The sequence below is a fragment of the Penaeus japonicus genome, unplaced genomic scaffold, assembly GCF_977035675.1.
Source record: "Penaeus japonicus unplaced genomic scaffold, GWHDUDI00000001_assembly GWHDUDI00000018, whole genome shotgun sequence".
Classification (NCBI taxonomy): Eukaryota; Metazoa; Arthropoda; class Malacostraca; order Decapoda; family Penaeidae; genus Penaeus; species Penaeus japonicus.
The window spans coordinates 23,768,683-23,791,885 of record NW_028234420.1 but is presented as its reverse complement, the minus strand read 5'-3'; the positions used below and the strand labels follow the sequence as shown (position 1 = coordinate 23,791,885).

General features: G+C 44.7%; 1 protein-coding gene across 6 annotated transcripts in view; it reads right to left on the bottom strand.

Annotated features, from left to right (window-relative positions):
* The window catches only part of Tet (Ten-Eleven Translocation (TET) family protein), a 171,883-nt gene that overhangs the window by 8,041 nt on the left and 140,639 nt on the right, over positions 1-23,203 (bottom strand). For 3 of the 6 annotated variants that reach the window (XM_086546788.1, XM_086546789.1, XM_086546787.1), the window contains exons 3-7: positions 7,360-9,835; positions 1,373-1,548; positions 902-1,092; positions 505-667; positions 10-392 (exon numbers count right to left, since the gene is read on the bottom strand). In XM_086546788.1, the coding sequence (XP_086402914.1) occupies positions 10-392; positions 505-667; positions 902-1,092; positions 1,373-1,548; positions 7,360-9,835 (3,389 nt within the window). Of the gene's footprint in view, positions 1-9; positions 393-504; positions 668-901; positions 1,093-1,372; positions 1,549-7,359; positions 9,836-11,376; positions 12,799-14,715; positions 15,179-23,203 lie in introns of those variants that run through there. The other 3 variants (XM_043000371.2, XM_043000387.2, XM_043000378.2) reach the window with 3 other exon arrangements.

Below are 23,203 nucleotides of genomic sequence, written 5' to 3'. Positions count from 1 at the left end.
GCCACTTACTTTTTTAGCACCTCTAGAGCACCTGACTGGACCTTCTGATGGTATGAATCGTATGTTCCATTCTCATCAGTGGGATCCAGGATATACAGAGGTAAAACATGAAGTTGTTCATCATCTGGCTTGGCAAATCCACGGTGCTTGGTGAGAGTTGCCACTACTGTGCAACCATTGTTCATGTTATGGAGGTCCTTATGTGCATGAGCACAAAAGTCAGCACATGCTGTGACACCTGTCCACGGCCGTCCAGGTTTGTAGCCTAGGCGACACTCTATGCTGTCGTCTTCAAATGCTGTTTGGTTCAAGTAGGATTCTGGTGCAAACTTTTGATACAAAGGAGCTATAATTGTAGCTAAACCTTGTAGTTTCTCTTCAACTTCCTTCTCCTGAAAAAGATTCATCATATATTAAAACATCTAATTTATATACTTTATAGTATCTATGATATATATCTAACAGCCTTCTATATACATACAGAATATTAAACTATGAACTCACCTCCTGCTCATCTGAAAGCTTGAATTTTCTTGCTATCTTACTGCGTGCATACTTGCAAGCATTATAGTACATTGACCAGGAACATCCGAAACTGAAGGAAGCACCACAGGTTTCCTTGTCATAACCTTGACAGATACATGTGCGCTCATCATTTACACCACACCTGAAAATGGTATAATAAGGTATGAAATTTGTGATGTAACATTAGTTACGAAATATACACAAAATCTATCTTACCTCCAGAATGGACTAGGAATAATATACAATTGTTTTCCATTCTCAATAAGAAATGAATATTACAGCATATTTCTCAGATTTGTAAATATACCATCAAAGAAGAGCCAAGAAAATATTGATAATGTAACCCTATATGTAATAGTGCCAAGTGTAGGCTTACCTTCTTTCTGTTGGATATCCAAACTTATTGAGTTTGTAGACAAGCATAGAGTAAAGGTCATCTGCAACAGGCTGAGGCATCCCTTCCCATGCTACCATTGCAACTACTATCCATGCCGATGAACAGGTATGTTTTACTCGGTGCTTCACAATGGCAAGCATCTTCTCCTCAGGACCCCCACGGCGTATCACCTATAAGTAATATAGCCATGTAATCATTGCCGTCATTAATAATTTGAAACTATTTGTTTTAACCTTTAATAAGAAAAGAAAATCAAAACCAAAAAGAAATGGCACAAGTTAAATTAACCACATAATTGCAATTTTCATTGAATGCACAATCTCGAGTAACATTAAAAGCTTTTAAATAGACACTTCCCATTGTTTAACCACTTTAAAAATACCAATAGTCCCATTACTCAACTAGTAATACTAACAACAATAACAGACTTGATTCTCTGAGACTACTTACCCACTTGGCAAGTGGACATCCGGCATCGGTTTTTCCTTCCTTCCCAGTGTAGATAACCTTTTCTAGCCTCACGGCAGCGCCGACAAAGCCAGTCTGCCGTTCGAGAATACTCCGCAGTTCTAGCAGAGTAGATGCAGCACCAAGGTGGCTGTATATGGGGCCAGGGTCAGGGGTTCCTAAAATTTCATGAGTCAGTATTAGATTTTTCCTTTCATATATTGTCAACACTGCCTGCTAAAATATATCATTACACTGGTCTCTGAATATTGGGCAAATTTTAAAATACTCAACTTTGAGAAATTAAGCATTCCATCAAATGTAATGTGAAAATCAAATCAAAATCAAGTTGGAATTCAAGAAAAGAAACAAAATAGTATATATGATAAAATCAAAGCATTTAGCCTACCTGTTACATGTAGTTTCACCACAACAATCAGCAGTCACAGATGCAGAGCAACTGGCACTTGCAAAGCATGCTAGCCTAATATCCATAGAAGCAGGCAAATTGTGAAATAGGATGCAGAAATATATACAAACATGCACTGAAAAACAGCTGTCTTAATCCATAATTCATATAGACTGCTATCATCATCAAGATAAAAAAATATGCATACATTTATACATAGGTCCATTATATATAGAATGAATATATATGTGTGTGTGTGTGTGTGTGTGTGTGTGTGTGTGTGTGTGTGTGTGTGTGTGTGTGTGTGTGTGTGTGTGTGTGTGTGTGTGTGTGTGTGTGTGTGTGTGTGTGTGTGTGTGTGTGTGTGTGTGTGTGTGTGTGTGTGTGTGTGTGTGTGTGTGTGTGTGTGTGTGTGTGTGTGTGTGTGTGTGTGTGTGCAGATAGAAAGATATATTGATGGATATAGACTGTCTCTATGAGCCCCATGCCATTTGAATTTTACATTTCAAAGATAAACATCATTTCCATATGTACTGAATTATCATACATCATATAAAAAGTAAAGGGTGAAAGCTAATTAATCAGCATTAAATTCTGCATGGCTGCCTTTAGAGTACACATCTATATTTTGCCTATAACATTCATGGATAGCACAGATTATCAAAATATGAAGCTGAAGTAAATTCCGACAGCATATGCCAAATATTATGTAGTGAACCTATAGAACATTACACATCTCTATGATCTTCCAAGGGATTAAATTTGAATTCTAAAAGGCATCAGTTACATCACAAATATTCTGATATCGATATCAAGGAGGGCAAGCTTGGATGACCTAACAATGGGATATACTGTATAATATTCACACAATGCTCCACTTTGTACTACGCACTTTCATATGAAGTGGTCTCGCCCATCATATCGCCTGATCTAGTTTATCCCGTTCATAAACCTAGCTTGTTTATGACCTACACGAGATATAGAAACACTTTCCCGTGATCAAACTCATCAAATGGTATTCTACGATGAGCCACATCGACTGGGCTGCATAGAGACAGAGTTCGCTTGCTATGGTTGCAAGCAGTCACAGACAGGAAGGCTAATGCTGATCTTTTTATACCTAAAGCAATTATGGGCGGTGTATGGGTGGCAACAGAGGAATTCCGCCCATATGCGCCCACGGGTTTAGCATTCTCTAATCCCACCCCCTGCAAACTGTCCGTCCAATATTGATTTTCAGGCAGGGAGTTCTGCGCGCATTTTCTCATGACAAGACATCATTTCCATATTGTTTCGCATTTTCTCTTGGCGAGACATTTACTTCCACACTGTTTCGCGTTTCGGCTCCGCGCATGACCGGCTCACTATGCAAAGCTCTTCATTCCCGATGCATCAGACAAATTCACATTTGCAGAGGTAGATTTAAACGAGCATGTAATTAATTTAAATTTGAACATTTAACATCAAAAGTATTACCATATTGATTGACAGTGTTACCAAAGCTTGGCGTTTGTTATCATACGATCCAAGAGTTGCCAACGCGAGCCTTTTAGTGGCTGCCGGCTAATCATCATATGCAATGCGAGGACAGCCAAAGCGTGCACTACGTTTAATGCCGATATTAATATGTATCGATAAAACTGCTTCAATTTGGGATGCAATTCAGAGGATAATGAACATTGATAATGTTCAACAAAGGCATAATCAGATCCATTCACTGCATTACGTTCAACGAATCTCAAAATCAGATGCATCTATTTCATTTTCCTTTAAGAAATTAGAAGTAATTATTGATCCATACACAAACTATAATGAGACTTTTCCTTCATAAATTTACAATCTACTGAAAACGAAATTTTACGCCAGCAAAGAGATCTCAAACACACGAACAATTGCAGAGACTAAGGCTATATCCATCTCACGATTATTTCCTTTAAAAATAATAATAACTGAACTTCCCGTAGCATCGTAGTAGCGACGAAACGCAATGAAAGAGGCACATTTCGCTCCCGGCGTCCGGATTCCCGTCCCGGCAGCGGCGACCGTAATTTATGCAGGCCGCCGGGACACGTGCGCAGGACGGCCGTCTCATTACCGCGCTCGGCTGGTAGCGACGCCAGGCTGTCTAATGTTTACGCGCGTCCCAACCAGACGGCCGTCTTAATGAACAACATATAACAATATGCAATCGTGTTGCAGTTTGGTCTGCACTATTATGTCGGAACAGGGAAATGTGCATAAACAATTGATAGAAATATAGATAGATAGATAGATAGATAGATAGTTAGATAGAGGGGGGGGGGGGGCGTGCATCCAACACTGCATGTAATGCATCACATACTTCCTGTGTCTGTTGCCCGGTTAAAATCGCTATTCAACCCTGGGTGTGACAAAGAAGTGTCCACCGGAGACAGTACCGGGGTTGTTGCCGAACAGCTGTGGAACTGATGTGCCACACCTGCTGCAGCTGTGTACGACAGTACGTATTTCGTGTGTGTGTGTGTGTGTGTGTGTGTGTGTGTGTGTGTGTGTGTGTGTGTGTGTGTGTGTGTGTGTGTGTGTGTGTGTGTGTGTGTGTGTGTGTGTGTGTGTGTGTGTGCGTGTGTGTGTGTTTGTTTCATGTGTAACCTTCCGGGTGCTGATCTATTCCAGTATGGTTAACATAGGAGTTCCATAAAAACAAATATGATTCTCCCTTCGGCTATCGCTCGATAATTAGAGCATAAAGACAAAATCCAGCATACATATATATATTTTACCATAATGATGGGAAAGTGAGGGGGAGGGGGAGAGAGAGGGAGAGAGAGGGAGGGGGAGGGGGGGAGAGAGAGAGAGAGAGAGAGAGAGAGAGAGAGAGAGAGAGAGAGAGAGAGAGAGAGAGAGAGAGAGAGAGAGAGAGAGAGAGAGAGAGAGAGAGAGAGAGAGAAGAGGAAGAGAGAGAGAAGAGAGAGAAAAGAGAGAGAGACGGGAGAGAAGGAGAGAGAGAAAGAGAGAGAGAGAGAGAGAGAGAGAGAGGGAGAGAGAGAGGGAGAAGAGAGAGAGGGAGAGGGAGAGAGAGGAGAGAGAGAGAGGGGGAGAGAGAGAGAGAGAGAGAGAGAGAGAGAGAGAGAGAGAGAGAGAGAGAGAGAGAGAGAGAGAGAGAGAGAAAGAAAGAAAGAAAGAAAGAAAGAAAGAGAGAGAGAGAGAGAGAGAGAGAGAAGCTAAGCCTACACATGAGCCCCAGCGGCGTGGCTTTAGGGAGCCTGGATCGATATCTGGGCAATAACGCGTGGCACAGAACACGTGCCTCGCCCCACGCGCTTTCGTCCTAATTGGCGGTTCTGGCTGTGACTTCCTCTTCCACATATATCATTATTATCCTCCTCCTAGATGAAGATGTGCACGTTCCTTTTTTTTAAGGAGGGGGGAGGCGGCGGACAATTTTCCAAAGGGTCACTCATCAGCTTCCACAAAATCCGCTGGACAATCGGGATATACGCCTCAGCATCAGTTAAGGATATAGAGTGAGGATGCGAGGTAAAAAATATCGATCCGGGCGTAGCTTTGAAACGTTTTCCACGCTGCCCCGTTAGGATATGGTATCTTCCCACTAGAAATCCCCTTTAGTCTGATCTCCCCATCGAGACATCCTCTTCTAAATGAAATAATTTATAAACTTGCAACCACAGATCAATTTCGAATCACGCAATGAAGAGACTAACCACCCAATCATTCAATCTGTATAATGACAATTCATAATTAGAGAAGGAGACAACCTATGATAATAGCATTCACAGGAACATTATGCGCAACTGAAAAAACAGACTAGACTTACACCTCCCCAGCCCTCCTCCTTCGAACCCAAGTACCCGAGTCCCCAAAATAAAACAACGGCTGAGTGGGGGCATCGCCAGGAGAACTGGCAAGGTCATTCATTTCACTCACAACATTATACACACTCGCACACGTACTCGCATGAGCATTTATGTATACGCGAGTGTGGAGGTGGAGGGAGAGGGAGAGAGGGAAAATGAGAGAGAGGGGGGGGGGGGGGGGGGGGAGAGGGGGGGGGGGGGGGGAGAGAGAGAGGGAGGGAGAGAGGGGGGGGGGGGGGGGGGGGGGGGGGGGGGAGGGGGGGGGGGGGGGGGGGGGGGGGGGGAGAGGGGGGGGGGGGGAGGGGGGGGGAGAGAGAGAGAGAGAGGGAGAGAGAGAGAGAGAGAGAGAGAGAGAGAGAGAGAGAGAGAGAGAGAGAGAGAGAGAGAGAGAGAGAGAGAGAGAGAGAGGGGGGAGAGAGAGGGAGAGGGGGGAAAGGGAGGAGAGGGGGGAAAGGGAGGAGAGGGAGAGGGAGAGGGAGGGAACTCACTCATTACTCACTTCCTCTCTCATTTTGACCCAGTCCCCCCCCCCCCCTCCCTCTCTCTCTCTCTCTCTCTCTCTCTCTCTCTCTCTCTCTCTCTCTCTCTCTCTCTCTCTCTCTCTCTCTCTCTCTCTCTCACGTGTATTTTAATAACGACTCTGCTCTAATGTAAATATAAATTTGATATACACCCCCTTTCAAATCCAGCCGCCAATCAGTTTGGGCCCCTTTGATGTGTTGCTTTACATCAACCTCCCATATCTTCAACCCGGCCGCCTAACTGTTGGCATTTCCCTTTTTTAAAGCTTCATTCTCTTGATTTCTATTCATGCTTCCCTTCTTTATCACTAATTACTGTCCCCCTAGCTCGCCCGTTCTCTCTCTCTCTTCTCTCTCCCTCTCTCCCTCTTGGTCCTTGCATAGAGCCCAGATTAGCCTAGCCATTTTTCACCCTGCGCTATTCACTCTCTCGAATGAAATATCGCGCAGAGTTAAATGGACCGCGAAAATGGAACTCGATTCAAGCCAATTGCTCTTTGTATGATTTAAAAATGATTTATGAATATTTATAATTGCCTTTCTCTACCATTCATCCCCTAGTCTAACCCTCAACCCTCCCTCTCCTCCGCCCCCTCAGCGTCCAACCGGTCATGGGATGATTGGATTCCAGGACTGCATTTCATGCTCTTGCTAAACAACGAAAAAATGAAATAACTATCTATTGCATAGCCACTGGCATAAAAATATAAGAAGCCAAATCCCCCCAAAATAGGAAACTAAATCCTACAAAGAGTATCTTTCAGCCGAATGGTTATCACGACCACATGCACATTTACATGCTCCTAGCGAAGAAATGCATGGTGGCCGTATCGACCATTTATGCATTCCATTAAAATTACTTCTTAGAGTAGAAATACTAATACTAATACTGAATACAATTAATTAATTTGTTTTATTTAATATATTTTTATCTAAGAGTCTGTAAAAACCTTATAGAATCAGTCAATGATAAAAAATCAAGCATATTTGATTGTTTTAAGAAATAGAAAAAAAGTAAATATTACAAAGCTTCAATAGATGGTCCCTTGTACCATTTACATACAAAGCAAGACATGCAGCACAAACATGAGGAGGAAATGAATGAGCTTAGCAATCAAGGTAAAGTCAAAGAAGGTACTGCGTCTAGCTCCCTGCAAATACATTTGGCGTCATCTTTCTACGGCGAAGCGAGTGCTTTGTACTCACCAGGGGGGACAATGCATGAACATCGAGGTACGTTGAGCTCGTTTAGACGAAGGCGCTCCTTGCGGGCCTCCAGGTCTGGGTTCTTCTTAGGACCTTCTTGGACGGCGTCGGTTGTCTGCGCTTGTGGTTGTGTCTGCGGCTCTTGCTCCGGCTGCTGCTGGGGGTGAGGACTCTCCGTCTTCACCCGAGGAGTGTTCCGGGAGCCATCGGAGGCGTCGGCTTGACTGGGTGTCGTTTGCGGCGCGGTCGAGTGCGTCGAAGGGGAGGGCGCTTCAGCTTGACTTGGCTGGACATGAGACTGATGACTCTCCGAGTGATATGTGGCGGGTGGAACTGCACTTACAGACTGATGCAAGTTCACCTGCTGCTTCTGATGCTGCAAGGATTGCTGGTTACCAGGGGTCGAATTGGCAGCACTTTGTTGGCATGGCGTTGTCTTGGTGTGGTTGGCGAGTGTGCTGGTGTTATTGGACGAATACTGACTGGAGTCTGACTCGTTGCGAGGCTGGAAGGCAGAGGCAGGGGGACCCGGGGGCCTTGGCGGTCCTATACAAACTGGAGGAGTTGGTATGTGGTGCCGAGGTGGCGTCTTAGGCCCCACGGGGGTGGCTGCAAGTGGCCCGGGGCGTCCGGCTCCGGGCACACTAGCACACGCAGGCCGCGACGACGGCGGTCCTGCCCCCCTGACCCTGCCAAACCGAAAATCCTGGCGGTTTTGGATCGAGTCTGGACTGTCTGGGAAGTCGTACACTGACAACTTCTCTCCAAGGTTTTGTGGGCGGCTGGTTTCTGTGTTCCTCACTCCGAAATCGTCCTCGGAGTCCCCAGCTGGTGGTGTTCTTGGGCCCAGCTGGTCCGGAGGTTTGGGTGCTATGCTGTCGGTCGGGCAAGCGGCGGCCTGTTCCTCCTGCAATTCTTCCTTTTGTTCCACTTTTACTTCTTCGTTAGGTTTCGCATCTTCACTTTCCTTCTTTTCTACATCTTTCATTTCAATATCATCGCTAACTTTAGCTAATTCTTCCTTCATTTCCACATCATCAATAACTTCTTTCTTTATTTCAGTGTCAATTTCACTGTTACCTTGATCATTTTCACTACTGGTATGTCCACTAACTTGACAGTTTTGAGGGGGCGCTAACCCCCGCAGCAGTGTCCCTTCCGTGGTCGGAGGGTCACTACTACTGTTAGTGTTGGTATGGGTATTTACGGTCCCCACACCGCCCTTCACATCACTACTGTTGGCATGGACTACAGAGCCCGGGCCAGGCTCTGCAGTCCTATAGGCTAAAAAATTCTGGGCCATTTTGAGAGATTCGTGCATGTGCGCAGGCTCGGCATTGGCCACGCTGGTCACGGCAGCGACGTGCCCGGAGAAGTGCACCTCGCCCAAGGGCGGAGAGTCCACGCCCCCGCCAGGATACGCGGAGCCACCTTGCCGGGACATAATCATGTTCTTCAGTCGACTCTGCACACTGACGGAGCCGTGTGGGCTTGCCTGGGGCACGCCCGCACCCCCTTCCATAGTTTGACCCGAGTACCCGCCCGCAGACACTCTAGAGCCGAGTAAACTCTGCGTGGGGGGAGGCGGCGGGTACCCAGGCTTCTCGTTTGGGTGATCGGCTGTATGAGGGGTGTGAGGAGCGTGAGGCGTGTGAGGGGCATGAGGGGACGGCAGCGTCGTCATAGTGAACCCTCCCGTGACAGGCGACGCCTCGGGCGCCGACACTGCAGGCGATGCCATAGGGGACTTGAACATGCCACCCTGTTGCTGCTGCTGTTGCTGCTGCTGCTGTTGTTGTTGCTGCTGTTGCTGCTGCTGCTGCTGCTGCTGTTGTTGTTGCTGCTGCTGCTGTTGCTGCTGTTGTTGTTGCTGCTGCTGTTGTTGCTGCTGTTGCTGCTGATGGAAGTCGTTAGATCCTGGGTAGCGGTGGGGATGGGGGGACGAACCCCCCACTACCCCGTTTCCCTGGTTTTGCGTGAGGAAACCGTTGGGCGGCCCACTCGCGAAGGCGGGGACGGACGTCTGCGGCGTCTGGGGGGAGAAGTGTCCCTGCGGCACGTAGCCCGCAGTGCCATTCTCGCCGGGGGCGTTGAACTGTCCGTTGAACTGACTGTTGAACTGCGAGACTGGTACACTGGGGGCGGGGGGAGCGGGGGGCCCGTTAGGCCCACCGGGGAAATTGAACATGGGTTGACGGGGCTCGAACTGGCCGAATTGATGTGGTGGTGGAGGTGGTGGGGGCGGGTGACCCATGGGTGGGTGGCCCAAGCTTGGGGGGTGGAACGGGGGCGGCCACTGCCCTTGTGGTGCCTCGCCTCCCCATACAGCGTTGGGGAAGCGCTCCCTCATGTGTGGGAAGGGCGGGATCTCTGGGGGCGGCAGGGGCGGCTGCTCGCCCATGCCGGGACCGGGGAAGAAAGGCATCATAGCACCCATGCCGGCCTGTCGACGCTCCATCTTCTCGCCGCGGGGAGTCTGCGAAAGAGAGAAACACATTTAGCATTCATGATCAAACAAGATTACATTTTTGAAGAAATAAAATGATCTTACATGCATTTCCTACAAGGAAAAATCGCAAAGTTCTTTCAAATATTTCTTATGTTAAAGAAGAGACAGTGTTCCCTTTGACGTCCTTGCAAGGATGACGAGACAAGAGACCCCAGGCGGGGAGGGGAGGGAGAGGAGGGAGGGGGGTTGAAACTGGCAGGGCGGGAAGGTGGTAAAGGCGGGTAGCCTGGCAAGTGTCTGGGGCATGTCTGGCGGTCGCCTAGCAGAATGACGACCTTCATCACCCTCCAGCGGCATCTCCATCATCACTAGTCTACTGTTTGTAAACAAGCTCACGTGGTCTACAAGTGCTTTGTAATTATTACTCTTAATTGGGTCAGCTTATGATCAGATGTTCTACAGCCATGTGCGGCTCTGTTTACAAACAAGACCACGTGACTACAGGCCCCAGAGCACAGTGCAACCGCCCTTACCCGCGGGCGCGATAAGTGTGTATTCGGCGTGCGAACTTTCCCCTACTTCCCTCCCCTCGCTGAGAACAGGAGGGGGAAGGGGAGTTCCTCTCACACCCTAGGGTAAGGTGAAGTGTGGGGGAGGGTGGCACACAAATACCACCCTTAGGCGCCCCTGCCACTCGGAGCAGCATTTAAATGTCATTCTTCCTTCACCCTAATTCAACAGGTGATTGTGGCAGTGGGGGAAGGGGGGTTGTCTGTAGGGAAATTTCGCCTCTATGCTAGCTCTCTGCAGGAACCCACCCATGCAGCGAAGGGGCCCTGCAGAAGAATAATACACCACCCTCTTGACCTTGAGATGCTCATGGTGCAAGTGTAACTGTATTTCCCCTCCACTTTCTCCCCTCCTCTGCGTCACCCAACTCGTCCTCCCCCCTCCGCGGCTGGGTCACTGGCCTCCCGTCAACTCGGACATGCCGTCACACCCGCTCAAGGTCGCTTCACTCAACAGGGAAGCTGCCGTGAGCCCCATTCGGAGGGCAGGCTGCACAAGACGGGAAATGCCAAACAGATTTCGTGCCTCCGAGAGCTGAAGGACGCTCAAAGTACTGCCTTGGAATATGTCACCGCATCGCCATTCACCGTTTGTAGCCGCTGCCCACGGATAGCACTCGGGTTTACATTGTTATCAAACGCACCACGGGTCCGTCCCTCGGGAAGACGATCTGACTAGTAATGCCGTCCAAACGTGCCAGATGATTCCAACGGACCCTCCTACGATCAGAAATGCCCACATGGTTAGTTACTCCACGTTCCACACCACATTCGAGAATGACTTTCTCTTGGCAAGTTTTCTTTTTATTTCTTTCTTTTCTTTAATATGAAATTACTTATCAAGCGTCCCGACTGATAAATTATCTATTTTCCGAATTCATAACTTATGTTTTATTAGACAATTGATTCATTCCATGGACACACGCACATATATAAACGCAATGTATACCTTAAATGCAACCTTTGTCTCAGAAAAAAAGGAAGAAAAAAAAGATTCACCTTCACTGAACATGTTTTCCTGGTTTCCATGTTTTCTTTTTCTTTCCTTGTGACGCCAATATTCCCAGAGGAGCACAACGCGACTTCCATGACGCGCCCCTGCTACTCGCACACTGGGCTATGGAGGACCAAAATTAGAGCAAGCAGGCAGGCAATCCAACCAACCAACCACCCGAAAAATATCATAAATGACCGAAAATCCCCTTTAAAAAACCACCGCCTAATACAGGATAAAAGAAGTCTACAAAGAGGAACAGTTGGTCTGACAAAGGCTGGGCCCCACTTCCTTCTTTGCTCTCCGTGCCCTCGAGGTCATCGTGGGTCCTACAGGAGTCTCCATCCTATAGAGCGCGCCAGGAAGGGAAGCCTAATGATAATCCACAACTAGTTACATGGTTGCCAGCCCCGGGAAAGTGTCTCATTCAAACATGTCCAAGTTATAAACATCAATATGAGTTAACCAAAAATGTTCCCCACTAATGAACACAATTCACCCTCGCCGGCGATTTTCTTTTTACGTATAACGCCACGTTACTTGATACGATGAAGGCGGTGGAAGCTGCTTTAGTGGCAACAGTGCTCGAGTTTGAGCTCCGAGCCCAGGGAAAGTCGGGTAACAGGAAGACATAGCGGGTCGCTCGCTCCGGATAATATACAAATGACAGGTAAAGAATGACTGGGGTGGGGGGACAGATCCCACGGGATAGGCCTACCTGGATGAGAACCTCGTGTCAATAAATGCCGCGCAGTTTATCAAACACGTGGAGCTTTTACTAAGAGAAAGGTCGGAAAATAGAAAATATTCTAGGCAGAATCTGTATAATCCATGTTCGATGGCTACATAATGCTTTCCTGTTCCCATTCGAGGAATACAATCGCACAGATATAGAAGAATCCAAGCCTCGCGCTTTACGTGTGCGTACGTGTTTCTTCTCCCAGACAGCAAGTGAGAGAGCGGGCACTAGAAGCAGCGTCGGCAGCTCTCGCAGACGAGCGCCCATGGCGGTGTGACCGGGTCCTTTGCCTCCCGCCTCCGCATGAGTTTTGCCTATCTCCCTTAGTAGGTCACTGAGGATCCTATCAAATTTGGTACTTTCATGTGCTGCCCGACAGGCTATTTCTAACTTGTCCAAGTACATGGACCAATATGATAGTAACGGACCTTACAACACCTACAAAGGAAGTTGAAATGAACAACCTTGGTTGAACTCAGTAAAATGGCGGGATCCTAAGATCGCAGCGCATGAGCCCACTCACAAGGTTATCTGACGGTTCCTAACCGCCACCTAGACACGCCGGTTCTCCCAAGTTGTCATATTATTCGAACAATTTAGCAAGAGATAACCTGTACGTAAGGTACATTTCTATGAGTATTATAAAAATATGACTTACAATACTGTTTAACCAGACTCCAAATATGAGCAACCAAAGGAGACGGAAGTTTTTTTTTTAATCAATGAATTTCTGCTATCTCAGAATACTCAGCAACGAAAACAAGAAGTCAAGGCAGCACACTAGCCCCAGGGCCCATGGGCTGGACAGCGTGGCGCCACGCTGCAAGCACACGTGTTGCGCTGTCACGTGACTTTTATGTTTACGTTTAGGCCTCAGAGCAATTAGGTTTGTGCTTTACACGCGGTGGTTCGTGTAAATGTACCTTATTGCTCATACATTTCTGTCATTTTTGCCCATTGCGAGTATTTACTTTCAACTGTGTCTATGCCTGTTAGTCAATCTTTCTTCAATCTTATATAATATTTTGTTACTATAGGTAAATACCACTTAAAATATTGTTGAGGGTGTGTTCTGCATAGCAACTACCACTATCGTCACTGTTAATCTAAGTAACTACAAATATAGATAAAACCTGGTTCGACAGGAAGACGAGATTACAGATAAAAAAACAACAATGGCGATTAAACTGCAGGTTGTGATAATGTAGCATCAAAAAGAAAGGTGATAAACGATTTTGTTACCCAGTCACGCATGCGTAGAAAGAGCATACTCTTACACCCTGACAAGACGTTTGGATATCTATGTGTGGGATAGGATAAGGTGTGGGTGCAGGTGTATGAGTATATGCATATGGGTATTGGAGTGCATGTTGATGTATGGTGATTGTGTGTCTGCCTAAGCATTTATATAGGTATAGGAATAATTAAAGGTAAAGGTGTAGATATGGGTATGGCTCTATATCTGCGTGTAGGGAGTGTATGTGTGTGTATATTTTTGTTTGTTGGTGCGTGTGTCCATACGTGTGTCCCTGTGTGCGTGTGCATGTGTGTGCGTATGCCTGCGTGCGTACGTGCGTGCGTGCGTGCGTGTGTGTGTGTGTGTGTGCGTGTATGTACATGCGTACGTGTGTGTGTACACACACACACACACACACACACACACACACACACACACACACACACACACACACACACACACACACATATATATAAATACATATATAAATATAAATATAAATATAAATATAAATATAAATATAAATATAAATATAAATATAAATAAATAAATATATAAATAAATAAATAAATAAATATATATATATAAATAAATAAATATATATCTGTGTGTGTGTGTGTGTGTGTGTATATATTGAGTGAGTGAGTGAGTGAGTGAGTGAGTGTGAGTGAGTGAGTGAGTGTGAGTGAGTGAGTGTGTGTGTGTGTGTGTGTGTGTGTGTGTGTGTGTGTGTGTGTGTGTGTGTGTGTGTGTGTGTGTGTGTGTGTGTGTGTGTGTGTGTGTGTGTGTGTGCTTATGCGTAAGCGTATGTGTGTGCGTGTGATGGGGGTGGAGAATGAATGAGTGAGTATGTGTACATGTGTGTACATGTGTGTACATGTGTGTACATGTTTTTGCGTGTATGTACGTTTATAAACATAAATGCGTACATCCGTACGCATATATACATCTCCTTCGTATATTTGAGGAAAAAAACATGCCACGAGTCAAAACCTCCACTGATATCTGTCCTGGGCATCAAGTGAACAGCTTCACACTCCCACACAAATGATAAGAACACAAAAGAAAACGAAACTATGGTTGACGTGACGCCTAAATAACCGTACCATAGCAAGAAACGAGTTGCACAAGTCAAGTGTTTGTTTGTCTCGCATGGAGCAGTCACAAGGGGGAGACGACAATCTATAAATATACGAAGGAGGAATCCGTTCGAGGTACCACCAACCTAGACACTGTTTACCTCACGGACGGATCACACACACAAAAACCTTTGCTAGTTACACTTTTCTTGCTTTCGTCACTGCGTTATGTTCGTAGAAGGTAAGGAGGCCTTATCAGAAAGGCAGCTGACCCACTAAACAGACTCACCTGTGCAGTAAATCCAGAGAGAGACCCAACTTCAACAAACGTTCACGCGAATCCCACACTACAACGCTCGGCACAATACGTCACTTCTCGGCCGCCACACACACTCTAACGCCTTTTTATCACCTTATATAGGAACAATAAGTATTCACACTTGTACCCGTATCGATTCATGAACACAACTATATGGCAGTGACTGGGTATTCGTTGATTTTTGTGCTACGGCATTACTCGTCCGCGGAATTTCGTCTACGCCAAGTGAATCGGCGGATCGATTATCTGGCAGCACGGCCACCGCACGTACCGAGGGGGCTCGCGAGTCGCACGGGACCGACACGGACGACGACACATTATAGAAGCTATATTCTATGACGTGTCTGCGGCGGGAACGTTTTCTGGCGTTCTCATTCGCCGAGGTACTTTTGCGTTCCCTTCGCACGAACGGCAGCATAGCAACTTGATTTGTGCAAATAGATGCTCGCACACGATGTCTAGATGAAGAAAGAGCGCAGTTACCCCAAAGTAGTACGCAAGAGAGCCCAAATAGGTCGAAAAAGGAGGAAAATCGTGGTTCCTTTTCGATGACGTAAGATGACGTCATACCCTCAGCCAATCACAGTTCCTCAAGACCGTCTGCTACTCTTGCGAGAAAGGTGCTGCATTTACCTGAAGAGGTTTACTGTAATAAACAATCTGGGATGTTCACGGAAAAGTTTGAGTCTCAAATACACATTATTTACACAAGGAAAATGAAATTAAAAGTGTACACCCTTGATGTTAGCAAATAAGTTCAGGTAATCTCCTATTAGCTGCCATATCGCAGAGCCCCACATTTTTGTACCGACGCCGCCGACTTTACATAGAAAGCTTGATAGGCGTTAGTTCCTATCGCACCTGACCTAGTAGCCGCATAAAACTAAACAAGTGAAAACTAGACGGGGTCAAAACTATAATTTCATTTATTTACTCATATTAACTTATACGCGGGGAATACAACTAATTAATCAATACTGTTGGTGTTGCTAGCAATAATATAATTAGTGATGGCAGCGGTGGTAGTGATGCAAGTAGCAAGAAGAGTACTGGTATTATGTGGAGGGAAAGAGGCAGCACATCTTAAATCATTAATAAACTATAATGTATTATGTAATGTGCGTTTTTCAGATGGAATAACAATGTAAACAAAGTTAGTTTTATGGGGTTATCTTACTTAATAGAGGAAGTCAAAATAGCATATATGTGAATAAGAAACACACATACACAAATATATATATATTATATATATATATATATATATATATATAATATTATATATATATATATATATATATATATATATATATATATAAAATATATATATATTATATATATGTGTGTGTGTGTGTGTGTGTGTGTGTGTGTGTGTGTGTGTGTGTGTGTGTGTGTGTGTGTGTGTGTGTGTGTGTGCGTGTGTGTGTGATTAATTGAAAACGGGATTTCCTTGAGCAAAAATAAGATACAAGGCCCATGTTATCCTTCGTTCACAAGATGTTTTTTGCATTCTCAATTTCTATTGTTAACTACTTTTAACTACTATCACCGTTTTCCTTCAAATCTTGAGACTCGTTTCTGAATCAAATGACCTGTCCTATTATGAAACTGATTCGTAACAGCGTTCGTGTCATCACTATCACCCATAACCCGTGCCATCACAATACGTGACTCACAGAATATATTTGCTAAAATATGTGTGCTGCCATTAATTTATTCTCATACATAGCTCTCTCTCTCTTCAAACACACACACACACACACACACACACACACACACACACACACACACACACACACACACACACACACACACACACACACACACACACACACACACACACAGAGTTGTATTACATCCCCTTATGTAACATGCACCGTACACATCCGACGCAGCGTGGCCAGGTCACCTTAGGACAGGGAAGAACCAATCAGAACATCGAGCCATCCACTAAGCGATACCTTCCGCCAATCAGGAGGCGTGAGTGGAGGCGCAACGCAGCGGCCGCGACTTCCTTCGACCCTTAGGACTGGGCCTGGCAGATAACGAGCCAAGGCAATAACTGCTTACGGAAACGGGGCCGATAATCGGGGTTTACATGCGGGAGCTTTGAGATAGAAACTCGCGCCGATCAATTTCATCTTTGGGATGGGAATAGGAATTGATGAATAAATGTTAATGGCACTTTCCCATCGATATTCTCTAAGTTTCACCGCTAGTTCATCTCGACGGAATGATTACGGCATTAATTAATTCATCACGTATTAGTTAACCTGGACCACCGTTTCCTTGAAAAATCAATCTCACTACAATCGTCTCTAAATTTATAATTGAGCACAGCATCATATAATGTTAGCCTACATAATATTCTGATATGTTGAACTATAATTAGTGAGACGTTTGCGAGCATGAAAAAGCAGTACTTTCACTATTTGAAAATGAATAAAAAGTCCTTCTGTTTCCGAGAACTTCATCTAATGCTTCCATCACGATTAAAACATTTCCAAGAAATCTGTACTGTAACTCATTCAAATTAACGCGGTTTAATTTTGGCTACTGTTTAGTTCGAGGCGCGGCCGACAGGGGGCAGCAGCTGACGGCCGCTGCCAGACGACGTCGAAACCCTAACAGCGCCAGCTCCAGACCCTCTCTCTGTAGCATCCATGAACCAAAACAATTAACATTGGGTCGGGGATTCCATCAATCAAAAGCCAAACATTTGCCGTATTTAATATCAAACTGTCAAGGGTAAAATGAATCATCACTAGCCAATCGAGAAGAAAACAGTTTTTCACAAGTTTCCCAACTTGTACGCAAACTTGAAACAGAATTACAAAAAACCATATACTGTAATATATATATATATATATATAATATATATATATATAATGTATATATATATATATGTATATATATATATGCAAACTTTTGTAAACATGAATTTTAACAGACTGTATCAATCCCTAACACATTTTGCATCAAACGCGATGTAAAACTTCTTCCACACTCTTTGGCATCATTACAAACATGCTAAATTTCCAAGAAAGTCTGACATGGGTTAATCTAATCTCGCCGAGAGGAGGGTCAAACTGCATAAGAGGCAGCAACAACCATGAATTATTTATCATGTTTAGAGAGTATTATCCAAATGAATACCGCTTCCTAACATTATAATTTCATAAGTACGATAAACTATCTGATCACCACTTCTAATTGCATGATTAATCTATAAAAGGGGTTTTGTGTATCCAAATACAAATTATGATATAACATATCAAAGCAGTCTATTATAGTTGAGTCTGCCCTGAAACGTTCACAGAGTCGTCTTCCCGCTTTCTTGGAAGGGCTGTGAGGCCTGCTGCGTCGGCCCGCCTTCACCCTAGAGCCCCATGTTATCAGCCAATCACAGCTGTGAGCGGAGAATGCTAACATGACGTGACTTTTGCATATCTTCCTGTGGATTTAAATTACTAGTATGCACTATCTCTAAGTAAATGCAAATACAAAAATATATATAAAAAGTTTCAAACTTTTTGCATCTGAATTGTATACTGATCTTAAATGCAATCTCATAGTATCTCATACAAATTGGATTTTTCCTAGTTTCCCTATTCTGGGGTGCCAAGGTTGTGCGGATACGCAAAGGTGAGGGGAGGGTTGGACTACGGGCACCAGAATACCCATGGGGCATGTGGTTGCAGTCTGTCAGGAAGGCATTCGGCAGTGGACACGCACAGATGCCAGAAAGTAAGAGAGATCCAACTGACTTTCTCTCATGTTTCTTGTCATCTCAAGAAAACCAAGAAATCTCTAGGTTAAAAAAGTTATAGTATCGCCTTCGTAAATATAATTACATACAAATGTCAGATCTCTAGTAATCTAGAACACATCAAGACCGAAACAGAATAAAATCAGTATAATCTAGAGAGCGCGGGAACATGGGAAACAGGCGACCAGGCCACGTGCTACCCCAGGTCTGCACTATTTTTTTCCTTCCTCGATCGTATTTATAAGTGCTTCTTTTTCGCGTTTCATGTTGCTTTTCATTTTTCTATGAAATCCCTCTTACAGTAGTTTCTTTATTCTTGTTTTCTCGGCACAGAACACAAACATAAATACGCCGTGTTAGCATAAACAAAAGGTGGTTTAATATTTCACGATCACTCAAGAGCACCACAGCACGCGCCTAGCTTGATGTCAGACACCGCCGGATGAATATCCAAACCTCTTTTTCCACGCCAAATAGAAATATCTAAATGTATTATTAGTACAGGGCTTATGCATGTCAAGAAAGGCATAGTTGTGTATATAATGCATGCAGTAATACATGCAGCCAAGTATCTAAATTAAATATATTTCATATTTGAACGTGCTGAGGGAGGGCCATAGACCGCGACAGACTGCCAAACCACCACCACACGCGTCACATCACTTTTGTAAATGTAACCAAAGCTTCCTCATTGCAACTCATTTTCTATGAATTTAACCACAAGCGTCACTATTACGTTAACTGAGAATTACATCTCCCATCTTCTTACGAATTCGAAGGAAAAAAATGCAGTGCTCATTAGGGAAAACTTCCTGGTAGTTCGTTTACTGAATGTGATCAACTTATGAATTTCCTTAAGAACTGCTTTTATTACTATTATTACATTTACGTAACATTTACCAAAAGCAAGTCACGGGGACGCTCTCAATTTTTATTCACTCACTGAAAAAAGCCGACAATTATCAATATTATATAGACAAAGTTATTCCATCAAGTGCGATGCAAATTACTTAAACGAAAGAAAGCAATGATACTCCTAACACAACATAACTCAAAATAGATTACTAATTTCATAAATAGATTTTTACATCCGTAAAAACATTTTCGTTTCTCTCTCTCTCACACACACACACACACACACACACACACACACACACACACACACACACACACACACACACACACACACACACACACACACACACACACACACAACATACAGAGAAAGAGAGGCAGAGAGAGACTCTATTAATGGAAAGCATTCATGTACTATCATTCTACGTGAGTTACCCCAAACAACCTCCCATTTTCTTTGAGTGAACAAGATCACTCGCCAAACTTTAGGTATGACGAAATGTAAATGTACGGTTTCTTTCTTAAAATAATATGTCATGATATTAATATAAGTACTATTTCTATACAGATCGTGATTCAATAATTTGGTATGGAAACCCATTGAAAAGGTAAAACTAAACTAAACTATTATTTTCTCTCTGAAATGTGTAAGTTCGTAGAATAGAACATTCTATTACAAAATTCACTTCTGCAATAACAGTATTAAGATGAAGTGCACTTATTTTCATTTAAGTCCCCTTTGTAGCGTATCAATGTTTACAAGAATTGCTCTATCATACAGGGCTCCCTCATTCATTTATACTGAGAGAGGAAATGGACGGAAGAAATGAAATGCATCGCCAAACACGGCAATCTCCGATGAGTCACAGGCCCAGTTGCCACCTCGCCATTTTCACACATGCGAGGGAAAAAGGCCGCTTTTTAAATCCGGTTTTCGATTGAGGAGTTTGACTCTTAGCTACACCTTGAAGTGTCGTTTCCTTCATGTCTTGTGTCGGAACATTTGACACTCAAGGTCTGAAGGTGAACTATTTTTAGCCGAGATACAAGTGAGGGGAAAAATCTTGGGCAACCTTGTCAGTGCATTGCCAGATGTTGGTCGGTTCTTTTTCGTGTGCTTGTCTCCGTCCACGTGCGCGTTTCGAAAAATCTCTCTGCATCCCGAGGGCGTTATGCGCCTAAAGTTCGCGTATTTAGAATAGCGTTACTATATTATAGCAGTCAGAATCACTTCCTAGCTAATTATCCTCCGTCGATTTTTCGGGAACTGTAAGGCGCAATAAATGAGAAAGACGGGAAGAGAGGGAGAGAAAAAAATCGATACCTAGGCTATCCGTCAGCTGCTAAAAACCAACCTTTTGGGTGTCAATATTGCGTTCTGACATTCGAGCTCGTCGACAAAGTGGCAGCTCCCACCCTTACCTCATTATAAATGAAAATATATATTGTAAGTCTTACTATATACTAATATATTTTAGGAGTGTATGTATACACGGACATGTATACATATTACATGCGTATACGCGCGCGCGCGTATACGCATGTATGTATGAATATTTGTGTGTGTGTGTGAGAGAGAGAGAGAAAGAAGGGGGGGGGGTCAAGAGGGGAGATGTATTTACATGTGTTTACGACTCATCAAGTTATAAAAGTGCACGAATACGCGATAAAATGAGATACGATAAAGTTACAACCTATTCTGCCTTTCTATTACTGCAATGCAAGTTGCTATGCAGCTATAGTCGGAATATGCGAAATAACAACAAACCGAAAGCCCCGCCCTTCCAAAAAGAGTAAAAATGAATAAAGAAAAAATGGTACTCATGAAATTTTAAGATTATGTAAAATGGATAACAAATGCGAATAATAATGTATGCATACATAAATGTAAAAGTGGCATTAAGAGTCAAAATATTATGCTCGGCTAGTCCAAAAGTCAACGGAATGAACCAAATTAAAAAAGAATGAATAATAATGAAACAAAGGCAGTAATAAAATAATTAATGAATGCAAGGGAAGCGCAAATGGAAACGAATGGCGGAAATGGCGACATGGAACCTGCAATTTTTATAACATCAAAATTGGCCAAAATGCTTTATGCAAATTAGCATTCGCCGATTATAACTCAAAATCAAAGAGGCGTCCATGGGCCCATGATGAAAGAGTAAATGCATCAAACAGCTGTATGGGCGCCGTATTATTCATAATGCAGTGTGAATAAATGACATAATCCCATCGCAATTGTTTTAGAGTCAATTCACAAAAGCTCATGCACCTGAGGGGAGGGAGGGGTGTGATGGGGATGAGAGGGAGATGGGGGTGGGGGGGAGGAGGGTTCTCTCATCACATTTTCGCGATCTAAAATGAACTATGTAATATCACAGCCTGATTTTCATTGCGCCACGGCAAATATCACCGACATGGTGAAATCATGCGAAACGCAGAGCCGACTTTTGTCACATTCAAATTCATATCTCTTGTTCCCTCCTTCCCCCTCCCCCCTACCCTCCCCCGACTTCCACTCCCTCTCCCTCCTACTCTCCTCCTACCCTCCCTCCCTCCCTGCTGTTCCAAGTGATTCAACGGAAATAATAGCAACAATAATCAAAATCAAACGGACCCCCCCTCCTCCCCGTCGGCCCCTCCCCCCGAACGCCATGTTTGCCGAAGCGGAAGTCGTCACACGCCGCCTCATTACGGGGAAACACAGACGAAGTATCGTATTACAAGGCGGCCTTAAGCAATTACTAAGATTGCGCCTGCAAACTCTATTCGTGCTGCTGCCTGTGTGGAGAGGAAGGGAGTGTGGGTGTGAGGTGAAGGGAGAGGGGGAGGGAGGGGGGAGAGAGAAAGAAAGAGAAAGAGAAAGAGAAAGAGAAAGAGAGAGAGTGAGAGAGAGAGAGAGAGAGAGAGAGAGAGAGAGAGAGAGAGTGTGTGTGTGTGTGTGTGTGTGTGTGTGTGTGTGTGTGTGTGTGTGTGTGTGTGTGTGTGTGTGTGTGTGTGTGTGTGTGCGCGCGCGCGTATGCGTGTGGGGTGTGTGAGGTGCGAGATGTGGGGTGAAGGCAAAGGGAGGGGCGGGGGACGAGCAGTATAATCTCTGCAATAATATGTTTGCAGTCGAATTTTGAGATCGTGCTCTCAGGGAAAGGGTTTAGGCAATAGGGTTGGAGGGAGGGGATGGGGAGGGGGCTACATGCAGCCTAGCCTTTTATGGGGAAATGGAAGGCACTCGGGGGTGGTTAGGGGGTGGTGGTGGGAGAGGAGGGGGGATGTAAGGTAGTTGTATTCCTTTGTTTCAAAGGGATTCTCATATTGGACTATTTTTGCTTCTTTTTCGTTTCCTGAAATCTTGTTTACCATCTTAAGACGGAGAAAGTGGTCAGGTGGAAGGAACAGAAAGAATCAGGAAGTATGAGGGCAGCAGAAACTATGAGACAAATACACACTCTGTGGTGGTTAAGAGCGAGTAAAAAAAAAAAATGAAAATCAAGCCATACGCCCCAACCAAGAGCGCACACAAGTCCCCTCGCCGGCTTAACTACAACCAAGCAACCAAAGGCACAGTACAACGAAGTCCAACCCGCGCCCGAGTGTACAACGAGGATTATAGAGTTCTATTGACAATTATATCCTGACGTCACACACTAGCCCTCTCGCTGGTCGCAGATAACGTCACGCCGTGCTACGCGAACGCCATGACACGCCGACAAGAGTTTGTCATTAAGGCCGACTGTTAACCCCAATTCGCGGACGCTGTTTAGCCAAACTCCAGCTAAACCTTAGCGGGGGCTTTCTATATGGGACGCTCCAAGGGGCAGAGGACGACGGCGACGACCA